Source organism: Ptychodera flava, chromosome 9, assembly GCF_041260155.1.
Source record: "Ptychodera flava strain L36383 chromosome 9, AS_Pfla_20210202, whole genome shotgun sequence".
Lineage (NCBI taxonomy): Eukaryota > Metazoa > Hemichordata > Enteropneusta > Ptychoderidae > Ptychodera > Ptychodera flava.
In genome coordinates this window covers 37,343,686-37,367,590 of record NC_091936.1, presented here as the reverse complement: position 1 = coordinate 37,367,590, position 23,905 = coordinate 37,343,686, and the positions used below count along the sequence as shown (strand labels likewise).

At 37.0% G+C, this 23,905-nt stretch overlaps 1 protein-coding gene across 1 annotated transcript in view; it reads right to left on the bottom strand.

The window, feature by feature from the left end:
- The window catches only part of LOC139140890 (SWI/SNF-related matrix-associated actin-dependent regulator of chromatin subfamily D member 1-like), a 53,120-nt gene that overhangs the window by 17,287 nt on the left and 11,928 nt on the right, over window positions 1-23,905 (bottom strand). The window contains exons 2-6 of the mRNA XM_070710363.1: window positions 11,534-11,646; window positions 10,683-10,848; window positions 4,282-4,404; window positions 2,347-2,460; window positions 1,048-1,149 (exon numbers count right to left, since the gene is read on the bottom strand). Coding sequence (XP_070566464.1) covers window positions 1,048-1,149; window positions 2,347-2,460; window positions 4,282-4,404; window positions 10,683-10,848; window positions 11,534-11,646 — 618 coding nt within the window. The remainder of the gene's footprint in view (window positions 1-1,047; window positions 1,150-2,346; window positions 2,461-4,281; window positions 4,405-10,682; window positions 10,849-11,533; window positions 11,647-23,905) is intronic.

The window sequence follows — 23,905 nt, the reverse complement described above, 5'->3', positions numbered from 1 at the left end:
AAAACTATCGGTAGCAACTTCTGGAAATTTCTGTGAGTCAGCAATGTAACTGTTGTTGAGACTCAGAGAACACTATAGAATCAATGTAAAGTCTGACTGGGGTTGCGGTAACACCACAATTGATTGCTCTGACTAAAGGAACAGAACAGAACAGAAAGTTTGCATTTATACTGGTACAGAATCCATGCACAAACTGTCAGGAGAATATTCGAAATCTTATGTTATGTATCATGTGATTATTCTGTTGCAAAATGCTGGTTTTGCACTGCTGCAGAAAGTTGGTTGTAGGCGACTCGTCTTGTGTGAATATCTTAAGGAATTTTACAAGTTGGAGTACCAGAACGACAGCCTAAATTTGACTGCCTTTGTGGCACACGCTATCAGTACATGATTCTGTCTACATACCCTACTTTTGAGTAGTTTGTCATCAGAAACACTTTTCTGTTTTGTCTGATATGAAATAATTACAGTAATTTTGAATACAAGAAAGAGTGTCTCATTGTTTGCATGTTCCATTTAAATTTGTATACACAATTATTTATTTTTTTCGTTGGTGATTTTGGTTTGATGAGAAAGAGGGTAAGAACCAATGTATTGCGATTCAAAACATTACAGTGGTCCCTAAACCAACATTTGTCGCATAAAGTGATTCTTAAAAAGTTTTTGGGTTGCTCTGGTTTTCACCCCATCCCATATAGCTTTTGCTCATTGGAAATGTCCTGCAATTTTTACAAGAAAATATCTGTAATGTGGAATGGGAGAGAGTTGATGCCAAGCTTTACATTCATAAGAAAGATTAACTCCTCCATGACCATACATGAAAAACAGTAATAGTCTGTTTCAAAACAAAGAATCCCTGAAGCAAACTACAGGGTTACCGTGGTCCTGGCTCATATTAGCTACGTATCTTGACAAGTAGTTAGGCTGTCCTTGTCTTTATAGTACATTAAAAACACAAATAACACCTTGTACTCGGATATTTGAAACCAGTGGATTAGCTCATCCATACACGAACTTGTTCTAGATTTCATCTTATTGAAAGTTTACCTGGTGATCCAAAAGCAAGAGTAGCGTGCATTTCACGTTTTCATTGCCTGGCCTCTTCACCTGAAATCCATCGGTTTCTGTTGTTGTACTGGTACGATGCCACTACAAAACCATCAATACAAAAGAAAAGATTAAACTTGTGGAAGAGCAAGTACCTCCACCTACCTCCTCCCCTTCTCTCTTTCCCTTTGTTTCTCCTCTCTCCTTTCCTTCCCTTCCCAAAAAAGCTTAAGCCAGTCTGTTAACTCTTTGAGCACCAAAGTCTATTGTTGTCCCCTTTATAAAATAAACCCCAGTCAATCTTTCTCAGATTTTTGCCAAAATTTTGAGAAAAAACTGTAGCCAATGAAATGTGATGTCCATTTGGTCGAAAATTATCAAAAAATTACAGAAAATTCATGAAAATTGGTAAAATGTCGTGTAAAAAATTTTGGCAGGAAAAAATTACAGCACTCAAAGAGTTAATTGAAACACGTAAAGAACAATGCCTGATATATAGCGCAATTAAGATACAATTATTCATTTCAGAAAAATGGATATGTTATTATCAATACACACTATAAAAAATACCGCAATTATACGGTGTCGCTCAAATTTGATCAGAATTTGTATATACCAGTATGGGTACCAAAGATCAACAATAAATGTTGTTTCTATCTGTTCAGTGCAGGAAAATTCTACGTTGATGTTATGACAATGATTTCTGCACAGTACAACCAGAAAAACAACAAGAAATATTTAAACCAGAAAAACAAGAATGACAAAAGTAATTAAGGTCCGAAACTTTAGGTACTGGAGGTCAACTTTAGCAACATGCATAGCAGAAAGGCAGCTAGCCCCCTTAGTTTGACCATAGACGGTCTTCCTCCCCTCTACTGACGGTCTTCCTCCCCTCTACTGTCTATGGTTTGAGCAGGTCTGTTAATATGTAACAGTTCATAAACAATGACTGGAAATGACTCAAGTCAGTGGAGTAAGCCTGTTTCAAGCCTGTTTCAGAATTTCGCTTTTTCTTACCTCATTTGCACATTTTTAACACTGACGTGTTCATTTGAACAAATTCACATCTCAACCCTACATCTACCTGTACACCAAATACTGAGACGGTAGCTTTGGCGCTATGGGAGCCTTTGCGTGTGACGGACATACATCCGCACATACCCACAAATATACAGACACAGACGCCACTCAGACTCATCATATAAGCTCTTTTGGTATTTATATATAAACCAAATATGAGCTAAAAAGTGTACAAATCTCATGGTAGAGTTTTGAAAACAAAATACAATTAGTTCTTACCTCTACAAGATGGTTGTCTGGGCCGTATAAATCTTTATCAAGTTCAATGACAAGACTCTTGAAGAAAGATGAAAACTTCCGTTTTGTTTTAGCATCATACTTTGGCGCGTTGGGCTGTTACATTAAATGCAATAAAAAAAGCAAATATATAAACACTTGTGAAATACCCGATAGAGTATAGATAAAGTAATAGGCAACAAAGACGACGTTTGGCTTTCTGTATTTCATTTTCAATGCATTTCCTTCAATGAAAGCAATTTGAATGTTCTTTGGTAACCTGAATACTTTCCTATCAATGTAGGTATGTGATAATGATAATGGAAAGTCAATTTTTTAAGCTTTGATGGCCAAAAAAACTGCAAATTATTATTGAAGGATGCAATAGGTCATCATATGCATTTTTGCAATGTTTGAATCTTAGGCAATGTTCATTTAAGATGTATTAAAGCTGAACCCAAAAGGCGGTAACAACCAAGTCCTGGATATGTGCCTCCACAATGAAGGCAGAATTCAGGGAGTTTTGCTGTTAAGATAGTATGCGCATCAAAAGTAAAAGACTTAACTTTTGCTCAAACTTTCCTCATTAATTGACATGCACACGCACACTACAAAACAATATCTATGTGCCAAGTTTGAAAGAAATCTGTTCAGGGACAGTTGAGTTATGGATCAAAAACATGAAAAAATCGCAAAAAATAGCCGCCTTGCAGCCATATCGGATTATATCGCGAAATAAATTGGCGTGCATATATATGCCGTAGTATATTATCTGTGTACCAATATTGAACGAAATCTGTTCAAGGATAGTTGAGTTATGGTTCAAAAACATGAAAAAAATTGCAACAAAATGGCAGCCCGGCAGCCATATTGGATCGTATCATCAAATAAATTGACATGCATATATATGCCACAATACTTTATCTGTGTACCAAATTGAATGAAATCAGTTGAGTTATGGTTAAAAACATAAAAAAATCGCAGCAAAATGGCTGCCTTGCGGCCATATTGGATTGTATCGCGAAATAAATTGACACCACTGTACTTTATCCTTGCACAAAGTTTGAAAAAAATCGGCTCAGGGGTGACAGAGAAACGGCTGCTGATGGACGAACGGACGGACGGACGGGACCAAATCTGTAGGTCCTTGCCAGACTGCATCCGCGAGGACTAAAAATGATGTGCATGTTTCAAAGTCCAAAATAAGTCAATTTCCATTTGTCATACATCAAGTACACCAGATTTGAAAGTACAATGAAAACTAAAATTTACTTGAGTATAAAACTTTCAGAAGTCACAAGTAACACACAAAGATTGCAACTATTAGATGTATTTACCCCTGATTCTACCAATTTGAAATATAAGCTAAACACCATTTACCAGCAATCAAATCAAAATGTGCAAACATCTATATCTTATGAAAACCATGGCGACCTTTGGCTTAACACAACAATCTTCTTTGATCATTACTCCGGTTACTTCCTCCAAATTAGAGCCTGAGGCAGGATTATCTGAAGGAGAACTTCAAACTGAAGTTGTGTTGTCCTTTGTTACGGAATTCTGACAGCGGAAAATTTCATGTGATGCGACAAACTATCGCATTTTCTCATCTGTTGGAGATTTGTTGACTCCTGCGCATTCACTCAACTCATTATGTACGAAGAAATTTAATTGGAAGACTATCTAAAACCTAACAGGAAACAGTTTTCACGGTTTTATTTGTACATGTCAATTACTTAAAAGTCAAAATTAAAAAGTCAAATCGCTTGACATAAGATCTGTGGAAACATCAAACACTGGGGAACATTTTTTGCTGATGAACTACATCCTATAAATATTATCATGTGATCGGTAACCCAGGGTTTTGTATCATGTGATGGTTGACGGTAGTTTACTGTGACATAAAGACAACCTGATTTTGGACATTATTTTACTCACATCATCTAGAAGTCTTCCTTCTACCCTGAGCTCCCATGATGGAACGTTGCCTTCTTCTTCCTCGGCGTCTGGTTTACCCGGATAAAATGTGTGAGAAATGAATACCCGCAACTTCCGTTTTTGCTGTGAAGAGTAAAAAAGACAAACTTTCAGACGGGATTTAAAAATCATTTGCAAATCTGGTAACTTTCATGGTTTGCTACTATAGGGGAAGAAGGTTGGATGTGTTGAAGTCATTACTGTTTTGTTGTTGAGACTGCAAAGCATGATTGTGATACAAGAGTTTTGCCTATAATGAACTTCATCATTTGCCCACAGTAAAATATGATAACTTTGTTTTCGAATGTGACAACTATTACTGAATGAAATCACACCAAACACCATATCTGTTTACTGGTAATTGTACTTTCATTTCTGCACTCTGAGTGTGCTCATGGGAAAGTGTGTAATACTATATATATGCAACGTCCCTTTTAAATTTTTAAAATATCTTAGTGATTTGCCTGGGAGAGATCAAGCAAACTTCAGCAGCCAAAGCAGAACTTTAATTAGCAGAACCTGCACAAATCTCTGGTTTGCCTCTGTATACATTTTTGGGGGTTCTCAAAATTGAATCCACAAGGTTTCCTTTAGGCATTCTGTATTCTGTATCCATCCATTACCAAATAATGAAACCATTCTTGTAACATGTCTCAGAATTACCTATATCATGACCAAAGCATGGCCAGTCACTACTTCACAGTATGCATCTTGGAAATTGGACAACAAATCTTAAGGTGGAATGCGCCTCGGGGACAGATATTCAGACTCTCAAACTTTTACAATTCTTCTGATCTACCACTTGTGAGGTTAATTTTAAAGCTTCTTGTGTGAGAAAACTTTTCACCGGCTTAGTTTTTCGAAAATTGAAAATTTTATTTTCCTCCATACTGGTAGGAGTACACATGTAGTACACAGGGATGGCGGCCATTTTGAATTTTAAATATTGGTAATTTTTAGGTAATTTGTTTCTCTAGTACCAGAATTTGCACAGTGACCCCCAATTTTTATTCTTGATTTTGACAGAGAATAGTTGAAATATTTATTGAGAAAAGTTTGACCAAAAGTATTAAGTCTTTCACTTTCGAGGCACATACTAACTTAATTAAGGAAAAAAACATAACTTTGCAGTAATACTGATAAAGCAATGCAAAGTACCATAAATTACCCACAGTTCTCTCTGGTTTGTTCTCTTGAAGGTTTCGGATCTGTTAACTTTCTCTGTTCTACATATTAACAATAATGTTAAGCATTCCAATAATTAATTAATTAAACTGACAAAAGTTGGTTTAGATATTATGGTAAAAGCTTCAAAATTACTGTCAAATAATTATAAAAGTCGTGGTCTGTAGGTACTACAAATGCAATACTTGTGGGAAGGACATTATGACCGACTGAAGTGGTCATTCTTCGACAAAAGCTTCTTTTGTCATATCCATGGGAAAAAATGATATTTTACATCGGCAAAACAGGTGAATCTACTCTCCCTAGTTTTTCTTACACTATTTGCTGTATGAATGAGGATACAGTGTGGGAAACTTTTAGAAAAAAATCCCATTTCTCTCAATAAAACATTTTGTTTCAAATCATTCAAAAGGGTATATGAGAAAACAGTATGCTCAAAAGTACGCTTTCAGAATTTATAAAACTAGCTCACAAATTTGTCTACACATGGGAGATATGCTAGACTTCACTGAGGAATCTCCAAGGGTACAAATCATAATGATTCATGGAATATCTCCAGTGCTATGTATCGTAAAGCTACCTTGATGAGTCTTGCTCATTCACAAGTACCAGTGATACTCATGACAGAATGAAGACTGACATCTGACGAAATGGTTTCACAAACCTCACAGTACAAGCGGGTGTACACTCCCATGGTATGACCGTGTGCAACAAAATGGTTTTGCACACGGCAAAACCTAACGATGTGTGGGTGTACGTGTACACTCTCATCATGTGATGACACAGAAGAAGTAGGACACTGTGAAAACTGCGTAAAATATTTACAGAAAGCCTCGCTGCTTCAGGCACTCTATCGCTCCTCCAGTGATTACTTTTTGATCCAAGGATTACTTCAACAATCTCTGTATCAGACTGCTTCAGGTAGCTTCATCAAAAGCTCAAAAAACGTCAAAACCTAGCAAAGTTCCACACTCTATTTGCCACGCTCATATTTTATACAGCATGTAGGTAACACATGAGAGTCCCAAGAGATTTTCCCAGTAGTTCTGCTCCATTTCCATCCTTCATTATTAACTCTCTCATCTTCTCCCAGATGACAAATTCTTCTTTTATTACAGATTTTATCAAATGGCATTGCATGGAATATTTCCCAAGTGCTGTTTCTTAAATAGGCATCCACACCTATTGATAATCGGGCTGGAACACTTCAAAACGACAAAATGTTTGACAAGAGTTTGAAGTCCACTCTTCTGAAAAATATCATGCTTAGTCAGCATTATTGTCAATCTTACTGTGATGCAAATGGGACTGCACATGCATGTAACATAGTGTATTGTGCTCGAAACCAATTTTTTCACAAAGATTCATTCAATTTTCATTAAATTGCTGCCCCAAGATTTAAACATTGGTTGGATTCACCTTTAAGCATGACAAGCAGTCATTTGTTAGGTGAGCAAGAAGTGTAAATTTATGCAACTTTATGCAAATCACCCGTTTTCCTGGCTTGTTTTTTCTCCAGTTTTCAACATTTCAAAAAACTTTAACTCCACACTGGCTGTGTCAAATTTTGTGAAATGTTCACATTATATTCTTTAAATACTAAATAACAAATGTTGCTTGGGAATAAAGTGCTTACATTCTAGCAACAGTCATTTCAATATTGCTTGTGACGACTTTAATCAAGTCTTTTTTTTGAATGTCAGTCTTTCTACCCCTGTCATTTATGAATGAGAATTGATAATGCAAAAAAATTGTCATTTTTTTCTACACATATTCTGGTTTCAACAAAAATATTAAAATAAATTAATATCAGGTTTTATACTTAAATTAATTTTTATCATTAAAACCAAAATTGATGTTTACTATCCCAAAAATATACCCTCTTCATCCTTTGAGTGAACTACAAAATGCAGTGTTTCATCTAGACAGGGGGATGGAGATACCCCTCTGCTGACATGTTGGCACCTCCTAGTAATTTGTCAAGAGGGGACCAGCACCCCATGAAATGGTGTCAGTCACACCTTAGACTAGAGATATAAGAAGAACACCTGAACTGGTGAAATCCCCCCTTAATTTTCTGGTAAAGGGGAGGATCTTCTCTGCTGATGCTATCCTGGATGAAACACTGCAAAAGTGCAATTGCTACCATAGTAAACTTTAGATTCTATGGTATGAGGTTTTCTCTGATAAAGAAAACTGCTTTGAAAAAAATGTGTGTTGGTTAAGTGCAACCATTGTCTATGGTGAAACCCTACCTTAAATAATCAAGCAAACTATTTTTGATTTGACTTTATGACAGAAATTCTTTTTGATATCCACCAGACCTCCATAGCCAAGCAAAATAAAGGCTTCTGAGTAAATGGGTAATGATTGCAACAGAAATCAACTAGCCGAATATTATTTGTTTGTTTTTGAAAGGCCAATATTATTGTTTGTTTGTTTTTACTGGGGGGGGGGGGAAGTAGATGAAATAATCTCTTTCATTGACTTTAATGTAATCATACATAACACAAAAAGTACACTATGTACACCATCAAGAAGAAATCAAGACAACTGCTTGTACAAGCTAACTGAATTGTAAAAAATACACCCTCATGATAGATTTGTCACAGAGGTGTAAATAAAGTATTTAAGCATGAATTCGTAGAGCCAGCTTAAAATGGTAGCTGCTAATTTTAAGAATTATTATCATGATTTTATTTTCAAATCAAAGTTGGTTAGTGTCAATGTGCTAACTGAAGGACGTGTATAGATGTATCACTGGTCCCTGATTTGGACCATGCCTATGCGTTTTAACAGGCTGAATAATAAACGGGTGCCGCACTCATAAAATGGCGCCCCCACGGAAAAGTGCAAAAATCGGTATTTCCTGCACATACACTTCGTGATCATACCAGGATTAGAAACAAGCATGATGCCATTTACTTGAATGCACAACACATGATGGCCAACATTTGGTTGTTGTAATCTTTATTTTCTCTGTCATATGATTAGTTTTTGAAAATGGCGGGAAATCTACAATAATCTTAAAATGTTTGAATCTGCATGCCACGTTCAATACTTATGACAGTGTTATACACTTTTTCAGTCTCTAATTGGTCTTATTCAAAGAAACTTCTCGTAAAACTGAGGTAATTTTGATATTGGTTTATTACAAAGTTGCCGCTATTGGGGCTTTAACCATTACACATATTGGAAAACTGACAGAAATTTATGTATGGCAAGACTACATAGACAGTAGGTTCCCTAGGTAGCATGGACAATAACCTTAGTGGACAAGGACAATAAGGGTGATGCAAAGTGGGGATGCCACAAATGAGATAAAAAATTATCAGTTTGATTATCAGTACGGGTGGTGTTTCAGGTCTTTTGCACTTTAATCATGGGTACATGATGTGGCTAAATACAGTGCTTTGTTTTATAAATGAGGCAATCCTAAGGTCACTTTCTGATAACCTTTAACCCCTTTCCTGCCAAGTCGGTGAAAATCCGCTAAAAATTCTGTGTAGCCAGAATCTAAGCACTGGTGGCCGTTATTCTACCAACTCGGTAGAAATTGGGCCGTTTTTGGGTTACCCCTCTCCTGCCAAGTCGACGGCACTACATTGTGCAATCCCCTGTGCAATCAGGGGTCATCTGAGGACAGGTTTTCTGACAAGGAACACCTTTTCCCCTCGAAATGGGTTTGCAGTGAGTCAATAGACAGGGAAAGGTGCAGAAACCTGTTTGCCAGTCCCCCACACCCAAGGGGGGGGGGTGGTTTTTTTTTACAGCTTTTTAGCGGACTTGGCAGGATAGCATGGTGACGTTTTCTGGTGGAGTCGGACGTACTTGGCTGTCTGGCACTATACAGATTGCTGCCGAACTTGACCAACTCGGCAATGCTAATCTAGAAGGCTACCTCTTGAAAACGACTTGGCAGATGGTGCCGATGGTGCGAGACCAAAGTCACTTATTCAGTTGTGCGTGACTGAAAATGAGAACGTATTTTTGACGGGAGATCGACTTGTTCCTCCGATGGAACGGATATAAACGACTTGGAAATACCATTATAAACTGGTGTCCGACATATTAAGCTGGGCTTCAGCTCTGCAAGTTCAAGCCAGGCAACGTCCTTCACCGCCTTGGCCGTGCCATTCAATGGACGTGGCTTTGGATTTTTTATTTATTCCATCATCCGAAGTATTGACTCTGGTTTGTAGGCAAACGTATCCTGTTGCCGACGACTTGGTTACTATGTACACTGTTTGCGTACCCAGAATTCAGGGGACATGAGGTCAATGCTACGGGGATACCGCCTGTACTGAGCAGGGACTATTTTTGTTATGCAAACCAGCTAGCTGTACAATGGCTGCCAGGCATGGGGAGACGTTGATGGCTAGAACAATGGAAGCATATTGCGTTGTACCCGTGCATCGCAAAAGTGAGACTGACAACTTGGGTGTAGTGACTGGTTATCACTGGTTAGCTGCAGCCCAAGCCATGACAGTACAAACCTGTACCTGACTGAGGACCGCTCGATTAAGTTGGTAATGAACGGTAACACTCCTAAGCAAACTCCCAAACGAGCTGGCTAAACTACGTGGAAGCTGTGCTTCAATGGCTCAGCCATGTCGTTAGAACAACGGCAAAAACGTACTTTTTGTGCTACACTGTCAAGTCGTTGAAGGTACGTATTCAATTGACCCTACCCTGGGGAAACAGGACAGGTTTGCCGGTGCTGCTGCACCCCTAGCACGACCCCCAGGGTCTCTGACTAACAGACGAGCGAGGTGATGTTTGTGCCTAGCGGACGTGCGCAATACTGAAGGAGTTTGTTTCCAAAAAAATAGGCATGAAACGGCAATAAAATGACGCACCCCGGCCCCTGGGGCAAACAAAGCAGGTGACCTCAATTTTTTTTCTGCAGTAACCCTTGAGCACCTTCCCCTGTTTACGGGCATGTAGAAATTATCGAAGTCTAGCACGTATAAGTATGGCTAAAACTACCCTGAAAATGGGCAGTTTCTGCCAAAATGCCTGGCAGGATAACGTGCAGGAGAGCCAATCTTTTGCAGGCACATATTATTGGGCCGTTTTCCACTGACTTGGCAGGGTAACGAACAAGGGCGCTCGGCAGGAAAAGGGTTAAAGCTGTATAAAACATGGATGGTGGAACAGGTGGTTTTTTAGTTTACCTTCATTGGTCTCTTGAGGGCCTCTTGGATGTCTAATCGCTTCCTCATGATGGTTGTGTCTAGTTTTCTCTCAAAGGCCAGCAAATCCATATATGCTTGGGATTCAGGCACAAGATCTCGCACCTTCTGTGGCAGCACCTTGTCGGAAATCTTCTTCTTCTTACGACTGCATGGGAAGAGAAGTCATGATAACAGAGTTAATATGCCACCACATGATGCGCTAACCTGTCACGTCCCATCATCCAAAAGGTCCATGTCCTTGAGGTACCCCTCAGTCAACCTACATAAAGGGTGTCAGTCAGTTGAAACACTTACATGTAAACGGGTACCACACATGTATATGATTGAAGTTTTCAAAATGATGAGCCATTCCGTGGGTTTTCTGTACTGCCCACAATCATTACTCATCATGAGGTAGACCTGAAGGTGATAAAATTGCAATTGGAAGGGGAAGGAAGCTCATGTCACAGAGAGACAATGTCCCACATGTTGTTTTACGCCTGTCCTACTAATACGTGCTAGTTGTTCATGAATGCCTGTGACAACATACATGTACAAAGTTCAAGACAAGCACTGCTCCCACAGCTTGAAATATGCTGCCATCTATCATAATGCATTTTTTAAATAATATTCTATTCAACACACAGGAATGACAAAACCTTTTCCACACTTCACGGGAATTCATCACATTTGTCTCCTGAATATGTGTGGCACAATTTTGTTTTTACTTTGAAGGGTAATATTTCTCTGCAAGTCTCCATCTGAAAAGTGGTCTTCACATGTGCAATTTAGCTCAGACTACATTGGTAGAAAAAACAAATTTGTTCACAGACAATAAAATGTCAACAAACCTTTGTTGTCTGTTTCTCTGATCCTGTGTTGGTGGTCTTTTCCTGGACTGCTCCATGCCCATTCCGGGCCTCATATAGGGTGATATTCCCATTCGAGGTGGTCCACTTGGACGCTGGGGACATATACAAGAATGAAATAATGTCATCTTCAAATTACGCTTTAAATATCTAACATTGCAAAGTATTTACAGGGGAAGAAATCATGCAGCTACTGATATGGACAGGGTTGCAGCCACATAAGGGAGGCACAAACAGACAGGCAGTACAGTCGGCAAAACCAGAGCGCTAAAGGTATCTTCCAGCAAGGTAGTTTTTTATTTCTCTTTGCTACATCATACACATGTATGCGCAGCTTGCAGTCACATCACAGATTGATGAGTACACTAAACAAAACCTACACCAACACATTATTTACATCATCCAGAGTACACAGGTAAACTACACTGATACTGTATTTTAAACAGTATCTCCCCAGAGCAATTATACTGTAGTTGTGGCCACCACTCTTTAATTTCTGGTGAACAATAGAAACTATTACCATAACAAATACATTCATTGTTATGCAAATTAGCTGTCACTCTACCAGAAAATCCTGGGGAGAACACTTAAAGCGTGATACCTACATATCATGACTATGAGGGTCATGAAATTGAAAGAATTCTAAGTACTTCCACAATAAAAATCAATACTTTGAGTGAATTATAAAACTCCTCCTAAAAATCCTGAATTATAAAAATATGAACCTGTCCTATAAAGAAACTTCATATTGTTGCATTTCTAGGATGAGCAATACTAAAGACCTACCAAAATATGTATCTACCAAAATATGTATTTCTATGATGTGACAATACCCACTGCTTTATAATTGTATTAAGGGGTGAAAACATGATAAACTACATTGAAGAGAAAGTTTTTACAATCTCATTACGTGTGAGTCACCATTTGGAAATGGTTAATTTCAGTTTTCATCAGGTATTTCACCAGTTATGAAAGATGTCATGCTTGTTTTTTCGTGGTGAGGATAACTTTAAATGTGAGAATAGGTTCAGCACTATTAAGGGGTAAATTTCAAAATGTTTCGAGGAAAACAACAATTTTCCCGCAAAACAAACTCACAGATGCTTTTTTTAAGCCCTTTCACCGACGAACTTTGAAAATTATCACTTTGTTTTTAAGATACAATTCGTTACACATGCTGAAAAGGAAAGGCAACGGGAATATACAGGGATGTTGAAAGTGTTAACATGAAGGTGCCAATTTCTTGCCTTTTCCTACGGTTCATACCATTCTGTTTCCAGCGGTACAACAAATATGTCATTGATAACATCCTTCAGCGTTACTGCTGTCTCCCGTAACTAAATCTAACTTACAATAGTTAGCAACTTAGCCAAGTGGCTAATACAGCTCTGATGTGACATTTCTATGAAAAATTTGATTATTCTACCAGTAATATTGAGTAATTCATAGATAATGCTGACTTGTGAAAGAGCTTTCAAAACAAACTGATAAAAACAGAATCATACAGATATGAACTGAAATGTATTAACCCAGCCAATACTCTATTATAGTCTACTGGGTATGTACAAACTGCGAGATTTTTGCCCAAAAATACAGGGGAAGTTAAGCACTGTACAAAATATTCATTTCGTCATGCTTAACATCTGAAAGGAAAACACAAATTTAGGTCAAATCAAGGAACCAAACAAGTATATTTGAAAGCCTTGTGAGGATTTTTACTGGATTTTGACAAAATACAAATTAATACTAGAAAAACATATTATGTTTTCAAAATTTCATCATCATTTCAACAAAATGTAGCTCAGCTCATCTGTAAGTACCTCCAAATTTAGAACTTGAAAAGCTATGGGACATGCTATTTTGATAATTTTTTAACCAAACACGTGAACAATGTTATCATAATTTAAACAAATTTACTCCTCTTATAAATGTACCAACCAAACATGAAAATTATCAAACAAACATACTGGTAATTTTTTTTTAGATTTCTCAAAACAAATCCTAAATTACAAATCCATATATGGAATAATGTGTAGATGGAATTTGAATTGACCACCCTTGGTAATCTACATACCAAATATCACAGTTCAACATTTTCCAAAAAGGTGACAAACAACTAGGGAGCCAATGGACAATCACAAATAAAGCAAACTATTGGATGACCTTTGATACCGATAGATTTACAATTTCTTTTGTATCGACCACACGGTGACACCCACAGACCTACATAGACGTGTATCAGTAACAGGGCTGAACTGAAAACCTAGATGCTCTGCTGTTCCAAAAACCTACATTAAAATATCCGTGCATGCAATAATTATAATCTTGGAATTCAAATATGTAATTTATAATGTACTGGAAGTACAATGACATTATAGTAAGCCAGTCCAGCACCATTGGAATGGTATTAGAAAAGTATCTGGCACGGACTTTCCTGCATAAAGAGAGCTACCATGAGTAAAAGCTTTAGCCATATTCAACACACTAGTTCATTTATTTTCCTTACTGAAAATTTTTTATGAATATTATCAAATTTAAGCATGATTGGAGTTACATGTATTTTGAAATTGAAAATGATACAATGTAGGAACTTTACAAGTCATACATGGACAATGATTTCTCCTCAGCTTATACATTTTTATGGGTTTTCAGGGTTTGCGATTTGTGTAAATGTTTATCTAATTATTTGATAAAGTTTATCATTCATTTATCAATATATTAAGAACTGAATGGCACACAATTCATAATGCAAATGAAAAATACATTCTGTAATCAAAAATTCTTCCCACACATACAGACGATACAGATTTGTCTGCATGTGTATATATGTGTTCAGTATGGGTCCTCGTAGATGATTTTCAATATTTTTCAAAATCATGAAATGGATATATCAAAATTTTGAAAACTAGATCAGAAAATATGTTAAACAAACAAATATCATATCTGTTTACAAAACTTTGGACTGACGTTCCACATTGTGAGATATGCAAATACTTAGATAGCTATATGTAACGTTGACCAAAACACCTGTCAAGTTATGCGAGTTATGTGCAAATACTTATGAAGCTGATTTTTTTGTTTGCGTCACTGCCGCCAAAATGCCTGTCAAGTTAACTTAGAAACTAGCATAGGCCACGGCCTACTATATCCTGTTTGTTCTGTGTTATAGCACTGGGGCGTCATGACGACGTGTCATGCCTAAATGATGATACTGATCCTCTTTTCATCACCCTAATGGACGCTCTGATTCCCTAGAGCGCTATTCTACATCAGCCTACGCTAAAAATAACAAGTCATCATTCTGCCTTTACCCGAACTCAAAACCTTGAGAAACCTTGAAAACTTCCGGAGGTACATGTATACTAGTAAACTAATTGATATTTACAGTGAGGGTCACTTGAAGTAGGTTTCAGTGCCTTCTCATTGTCCATTACGGTCGCTAATTTTTTCTTGGCAAATAATCAGTCTTTCAGGTTGTTTTTCTGAAAGTGTATAGGGAATATGTAAATGATTTTTCTGTCTAACAGTAAAGCCTATCTTTACTTTACATGGCTGAATTCGACATTTCTTTAATGATATCGATAATTAAATCTTTTCACACACTTTTTCATTGAATTTTGTGAGGAAATATTTAAATAGTTGAAATTGTACAAATCCGGGCATTCAGATTTGCCTTTTGGATTTGCATCATCTTTGACAGTAACAGCAACATATATTTATTTTATGTCATGCATAGACATGTTTTTTATTTGTTTTCATGGCTGGTCTTTAATTTTTAGTTAGCAAATAACTCTGTTCAACCCTATGTAATTGTTTGCACTAGGGGATTATTGCTGGTCGAAGTACAAAAGAATACCCTAACACTAAATTTGTTCATGCCTATTCCATGCCTTTATTTGCATGTGTATTAACCCTTTGAGCGCTGTGATTTTTCCCATCAAAAATTTTGATGCAACATTTTACCAATTTTATGAAGTTTTATGAAATTTTTTTCATAATTTTGGACCAAATGGACATTACATTTCATTGGCTACAGATTTTTATCAAAATTTTAGCAAAAAATTAGGAAAATATTGACTGGTGTACATATGATAAAGGAGACAAAATTGACTTTGGCGCTCAAAGGGTTTAAAAAAATAAGTATATGATTTTACCTCCTTAGGTTATGGTGATACATTGTAGGTACAGTATAACTATAATTATATTGTGTATTGTCAAAAATTTTAACTAAATGTACAATAGTTTAATATACCAAGTATCATACAATACTTTTTATCAGTAATGCTGTTTAGACGTCTCTTTCAAACCTTATACAGCTTATTTCAGAACTTCACACTTGCAAAGACTGTTTGTCTCTGAGAATTTTTTGAACAGAAATTGTTTTCAATGCTTATTCTCAGAAGAAAACATTAGCAAAGTTATATTGTAAGTTGAACAACACAGGATTTTTAGCCATTAAACTATTAAGGACTGCAATTAACATCAGATATCTTCTTCTCAAATGTATGGTTTGGTAATTGTGAAGAAAATTTGGGCAGATCGTCCATGTAGCGGACACGAACACGAACTGTCTGATACCGGCTATCAAATACTATGAAAAATAGTAAAGATTGAGCTACAAAATCACTATCAGTTTTAAGTTGCAGGTAGAATAAGTCTGTGACTTTGTATAAAATACTAAAAAAATAGTAGAAAGTGAGCAACCAGCTGAAAGTAAGTCAAGGAGACCTTAAACTTGTATGCTACGCATATCATTAGCATCTCATTGTCGGCTACATGGACTGCGTGCTGGAATTTGTGCAGGTTGCTGGGTTTTCGGGGCAGCCCTGAATGTCAGAGGCCTATTTGTCTTTCTGCAAAAGCTAACTGGACTATGTACCAGCTATGACCCTGATGACCCTACACAATTGACAAGTCATTGACAATGACATGGTCCCCATTTGTAATTGAGACTTTGTCAGTAAGTGGAGTAACTAAAGTAATGATGCACATGAAACAAGTAATGAGGGTATCATGACCTGTCTGTGACTGATGCCCATATTGGATTATATTGTAAACAAGTAGAGTGAGTATGAATGGCATAAGTATGGATATTGCCTAAATTATGAATATTTGTTAAATATGCAAATAAGCAATTCATTGACACAATACTGCCACATATCTTTTTGTTATATTAGAGCCCTTTGTGCCCAACATGTATATGAAGCTTTGTCAAATTTGGCACGGTCTCTCTCTGGATACAGAACATTTTTCAGAAATCGCTAAATATGCAAATTAGAACTAATTATGCAAGCCACACTCAAAACAATGGACAGGCATGTGTATGCCATAGTGTTTTATCCTTGTACTAAGTTTGAAAGGAATTGGTTCAGGCATGTCTGAGATATCTGCGTGGCCAGAAGGATGGACGGACCAAGAAAATAGACGCAGCCCAATATATAAGTAACCTCGGACTTCGTCCGTGAGACTAATTATATAATTATACAAACATAGACAATACAACAAAGTCCACTACAGATTCCACACACAATCTGGCAATTTATATGGAACAAAAGTTAACACTGTGCGTGAACAATGTGTGAAACTATTTAAAAACTGGGTTATGTCCTACATAATGTGTTAACCTTGTTCCAATTAAAGGGCCAGTAAGTTACTGTAACTTTTGATGAATTTTTCACTGTTTTATAAAAGCCCCAGTACCTGTCATGTGACTTCATGACTTCCATAGTTTTACAGTATCTCATCTAATTTTCTTCCTTCTTGTGTATTTTAAATTACATTCATTAAACATTTCAGCATACAGTATATCTGTCAAAGCTTGTTGATGATATAGAGGGCTGCAGAACCTACCTGCTACTTAAGGGTATACTAACCCCAACTACATGTACATGTACTTTATCAATTGCCTCAGTTGGCAAATTCAAATCAGCAAGCGGACACAACTATATCAGAGTAAACATACTATTTCAGACAGATCAGTAGATTATTCAGGTTTCAACTGTTCAAGGGTGTCATTTCACGAACAGAGCTCAGTAAAACTTGATTTGTTTGGGGTGAAGAGACAAAAACCCACACTTCCAAACGTGTCACCAGAAACCTACTGAAAATGTCTCTTTGGCATATTGGTCCGCTACATGTACACGTGTAGTTCAATATATATATGTTTGTGATGATGTTTGTGTAGTACTGGGGAAACGAGGCCAGAGTTGATGGTCGATTGCTGTAACAAAACAACAAATGAAGGCCTAAACATTACGGTGTAGAATTTCACATATCCATTGTTTGCACACTGGAAAGTGGCAAACGGTTTTACAGAGCATAGTTCTGTACAATTCAGATCTTGGGATTGGATAGCATGCCTTCACAAGCAAATTGAGGATATGTAAGGCAAGAAAGAGACTGAGCAGTGGTCTGAGAAACTATACACCATTTGGTAATATTTCACCACCCAACCATCATTAGTTGTACAGTTGGAGTGATGTCTATTGTCAATAGACTATTACCAGACAAAACTGAAAGACATTATTCAACATACATGTATGGAGATACCATCTGGATTTACTCTTGGAGTATAAAGAGCAAGAGAGATTACAAGCGATCATGAAAGCCATAACAGCTACGAATTTTATGCATTATTTTCATGATTTTATTTTCAAACAAAGGTTGGTTCGCGTACATGTGCTAACTGAAGGACGTGTATAGAATTATCAATGCTCGCTGATTTGGACCATGCCTACACGTTTTCACACGTTCAATAATAAATGGGAGCTGCACTCGTAAAATTGTGCCCTCATGGAAAAGTACAACAAGCGACCTAATGGTGAATAGAACTCAGCTGTATAATGGAGAGGCTAACTATTTGTGACATGTTTTGATGAAGGTGAAAATCTTTGACAACTCACTTCAGCATGGAAAGACAAAAAATGCAAAAACAGCTGCAAAAATAAATATAAGTAAATATTTCATAATAATTTTAACATGTCACATTGAAATCATCCAAAGGAACATGTCTATACATGAAACAAATTTTTTGACAAAAATGGAAAAAATTGCCCTAAAAAGACAAAATTTGCAAATTTCTGCACAATTTGAACAAATCTGAAAAAAGTCATCCCTAGGGACCTGTATATCCCAAAGATTTTTTGACCAAAAATAACAATAATTGCCTTAAAAATACAAATTTGCATATTTCATCACAATTTGAACAAATCTATATAAGGCCATCCCTAGGGACCTGTATACCCAGTATTAAATTCAGATTTTTGCCCCAAAATAGCAAAATTACCCTCAAAAATACAAATTTGCATATTTCATCGCAGTTTGCACAAATCTGACTAAGGTCATCCCTGGGGACCTGTACTTAAATATTAAAGGAATTGGACTGGCTGTTTTAAAGAAGAAGCCCGGATTGTAATAAGTTGATAAACAAAGGACGACAGACGCTAGCTGTCACACATCCATATTTTAGATAGCTTCGCGCCGCTGACAGCAAAGCTTAAAATGCAGTATTTCATGCACGTACACATCGTGATCACCCAAGAAACAAGCATGATGCCATTTACTTGAATGCAGAACACACAATGGCCAACATTTTGTTGTTTGTCACATGACTAGTTATTGAAATTGGCAGGAAATTTAAAATGTTAAAACTTTTGAATTTACATGCCATTTTAAACAATTACATGTATGACAATGTTATACACTTTTTCAGTCTTTAATAGGTCTTATTCAAAGAAAACGCCTGGAAAACAGAGGATATTGTGAGATCAGTTTACTGCACATTTGCAGGTATTGTGGCTGTAAAATTCAATAATGCACTTTACTGGGGATACTGATGAAATACTGATGAGTTCAGATCGTGGCTTGGTGATTGGATGAACACCATTACCTAAAATATTTGTTTTCTATGTGAATTTTTATTACTTGAAAGTATACCATTTTAGTAAGAAGAAATGAACAGCTTGTTCCAGTCTTTTTTAACAGGATTTAGGGCTTCAAAGTACATGTTAACCTTGTGTTGCGACAATCTAATGTTGGCAATGATTGTTCGATTAGACTACTACTCATTTGCATTTCGTACATGTAACCGTTGTGTGGAGCTTGATATACATCTATGCAGGTGTGCATGTATGTTGGTTCCTGGCTGACATGCTGACTTTAAAAAACCATGGTCACTAACTGTGTCCAAACATGGTGAAATTGCTAATCTGATCTTAAAATCAATCAATAATCATTTGTGATATGAGACACTATATATCTTTTGTGGGCAGGCTGGACATGAAACTAAAAATATGCTGGTCGGTGAGCTTTTCTAGTTTTTGCTGATTTCTTTTTTTTTTTTATTGGCCAATCTATTTTCTTTTTTTTTATTGGCCAATCTATGTAGAAAATTATTTTAAAATTCAGTTTTATCAAACTTTTTTTCTTGAGCAATTCTATTCACACTTTCACATATTTGTTATTGACTACTACTGTCAAAGTCCACTCACAAGCTTCAGTGAAAACATCTGCTGTTGAACGAATAGAGCTTATCAATATGTGTGTTTTGTAACACTTCTCATCCAGTTTCTTAACTGAAAAATTATGAAATTTCTCAAATATCTCTTGCCCTGAAGACAACGCAGACAGCTTCTTTTACCTTTACTGGAATGTGTAGTACAGTGCTACTGCAAATGTATCCACATAGCACTTGTCCAAACTGTTACCCTGTCAGCACAGGGTGTTGTCTAAATGTCCGTCCCCAGGGGTGTGTAGGTGTTTCGTTGTATGGCTAATAAAGATATATTCTACCAACCTTTGGTGTTTCGGTCTTAACTTAGCACTGCCCTTGACAATCTTGCGTATACGTTTTATCAACATGCTGCATCTATTATCTGACCAGTTTGATTGCCTTATTCGCCAAAACAAGCAAGGTGGTAATTTAGTCTATTATCTGATGAGTTTGAGTGCTTAATTAGCCAAAGTAATCAGAGTAAATTACTAATCTGTGGACGCTCTCACCAGATTATCACCGGATTAAATTTGACAAAGTCAATAACGAACGCACCAGCAAGGTATAACTGAAGAAAGGGCTGAAACTCTCAAAAGCCGTGTCCAGAGGTGGTCCGTAAAACTAGTGGACACTTTATATTCATGTATTCAGAAACACAACAAACTTGAATATTCATTTGTAAACGAACAGGCCCGAAAGGAGGACCTCCCAGGAATGCTTGGTATATATGTGTTCAACACACCTTGGTAACGTATCGGAGATGTGTTTATACTCTTCCTGCTGGCCCGGCAAAAACCACGTTGGTCGACGTGCCTAACACCGCATCAAACTGAATCAGACTTCACGGGTATATTGAAAAATTCCGTGTTAGACGAGAACAAGAACGGAAAAGACTTTATTAACTCGACGTTCGAGCTCGCCTTCAACTTGTCCAGTTTATCAACTGCGTTCTTGCAATACGTACACTTTTGTATTAGTCTTTTTTTTTCAAATAACAAAAGACATGTTTTACATACGACCGATTTGTGTGCTCTGCAGTACAAGCAGTGTTGTGGGTTGGTGACTACATGCCTGCAGATTTTATACACCGCGGTATTTTGCTTTGAATTTTTCAAATGACCCCATGTGCTAAGTTAAAACACAAACAAGAAGGTAGAGTGTTCTCTCTGCAAATCAAGAAGCATTTCGAACACGAACGATTCGGATATCTTGACTTCAACATTACTAGCTACGCAGCTCGAAAGGTATACTCGGAAACAGGACGGGAACATTAGTCAAAGCCGGATTTTGCATGGAAAGCATGCAATGTACTGCATACTGCTTATGCTCCCTTTGGTCCGAGACTCCCGCCCTCTCGGCCATAAACGTCATTCAGCTGCCAAGAATATGATAGTGAAGTCGCGTGAATCAGTGTATATTTTGATACATTATTTTATCAATCCTTATACTAGGGAGGCCAAAAGGTCGCCCAGGACGTGCTGAATTGACACTCAATCACCAGTGACTTAGTCATGTTCAAAATTGAAAAACATCGATAACGGGAAAGAAAATTGTGGAAAAAATACATGAGGCTAAAAATTAAAAATGCAGCTATTCTCTCATATGTTTTTTATTTCTTTATATGAACTACTTACTTTTTGAATAAACTGCACAATTGAGCTAGAAACGGTACCGGGAACGGCGATCTGAAACATGGCAGCACCTAATATTTACATCACTGATTTTGAAACGCATGTTTGAAGGTGAGCCAATCAAAACATCCCTTACATCGAATACTCATTTGAAAGCCCAGATCTCGCTCTTTCTCGCGATATAAGGTTCTTCATCAACATAGGGCAGTGTATATGAACAAATCCGAGACAAAAAATTGAGAGCGATTTTTCCGAGACCTAACCCAACCAACTCTCAGTGAAACGTCCTCTAGTACGCAGTTTATCATTATTTCTTTTGAATTTTTGCTGGAAAAATGAGAAATTTTGAACAGCTCACGTATTTATTGACGGAGATATTGACCACGCTTCACAGTAAGTGAGGCTACCCACAATTCTCCATGATCCGTACACACGGAGATCACTCATTGAACTGGAGCAAATTTCTTCTGTACACAGAACAGCTCGGTCCATATATCAAAATTCTGGGACCATAGTTTTGATAATCATAATTCTCTAATTTCTCACGGTGAATAATGAGAAGATCAATCCCTTTTGCGCAGAGGAGATAGCAATTTTGTGATTTTGTCGACATAGATTTTTGACAGCCATACACAATATTTTCAAGGAAACTAAGGGAATAAGTTGCATCTGTGTTGGCAAAAGAAAGGGTATTGATTTTTTTAAATGTTTGTAACAAAGGAAATTTGCATGTCTGACAGGTGGTATGATGAGACCATCTTAGTTGCTGATAACTTTACCATGACAAGTGTGCAATTTTTAGCACCTTCAAACATCGAATACTTATCCAATTTACTCCTGAATTTTAAAGATGATCAATAATTTTGGAACATAGTTTTAACCAATAATCCTTAAATTAAATTCTAAGTTTCAAATTGTTCAGAAACTGATAAAATTGAAGAAGCCTTTATTTGGATAAAATACTTTTTGTAGGTAGTTTTAATGCAGTGGAGCTATTCAAAAGTGTCATCAGCTCAAAAAGACCTTCAATTTGATATATCACTTATGCCATTTGAGCTTAATATTTTCATTTTGTCATTTATCGTTAAGTGTCGGTCATCCGTTGCCATGGATAAATCCAATATGGCCACCATCGTAATCGCGTGATTTTAGGATACATTTGTGTGTGCCATTGAAATCTATCTCCATGCCAAATTTGGTACAAAAAGATGTTTTATTAACAAAGTTACAGCAAATTTACTGTAAATTTCAGCTAAAACTCCTTCATTTTTGTCCCATTGTTCCCATTGTTATTATATGTATTGTCTTTCTACAGAAAGAGTAAAAGTGAATGTTTTAAAAAGCTATAAAATTGTAACCGTTCATCCAATTTCGAAAATTAAAAAAATGTTTAGCTTCTCTCATTGAAATCTAAAAAACTACATTAATTAAAATGCAGATTGAACATTTCAAAATTTCAGTTGGCCTCCCTACTTATACTCAACTATCTAGTGCATCAAACAAGGGTCATGTCAGGTTCTTAGGACGTTCTCCAAAAGACAATTATAATCGATTAGTGTCGCGGAATGATTTTCACCAGGTTTGAGAACTAATAAATAACTGGTCGTCAGTGTGTCTTCGCATATCAAATCGACAAGTGTATTAGTAACTTCGAGGGATCACATCCTTCACTGTAAAGTTGTTTTTATGCAAAACACATTTTCGAGAAAGCTGACGTGCAAGGGAAAGACAGAGCAACTGAGTCCGACGGAGGCGCAAAAAACAGTGCATTCGCATTTGTGTCCGATGTACACATCTGTCTGTTATTCCATTCCATCAGTCGACGAAGCCTACGTCAAATGGTAGTGAACTCCAAGCGAAGTCCCACATAACATGCAAAGGTGAGCCAGTGGCCATATGATGATGGATTGCATAAACTTCGAAGTCTAACATCCTTAACTGTAAAGCTGCGGTTTTTATACAAAAAACACATTTTTGGGAAAGCGAATGTGCGAGGGAAAGACGGGGAAAGCTGACACCGCGATCGCGAGACTGAGTCCGACAGCGGCGCAAGAAGAGTTTCCCCGACAGTCAGACATATACAGTATGCTATATCATGCATTTCTAAAGCGTGTCCAAACGTTGACATAAAAAGATACGTCCAAAAGGTTTTGATTATATATAGTTATTACATTGTTACGAAGGGTTTCACACGGGTTCAAAAACTGACATAAAAAGGTATGGTGTCAAAAA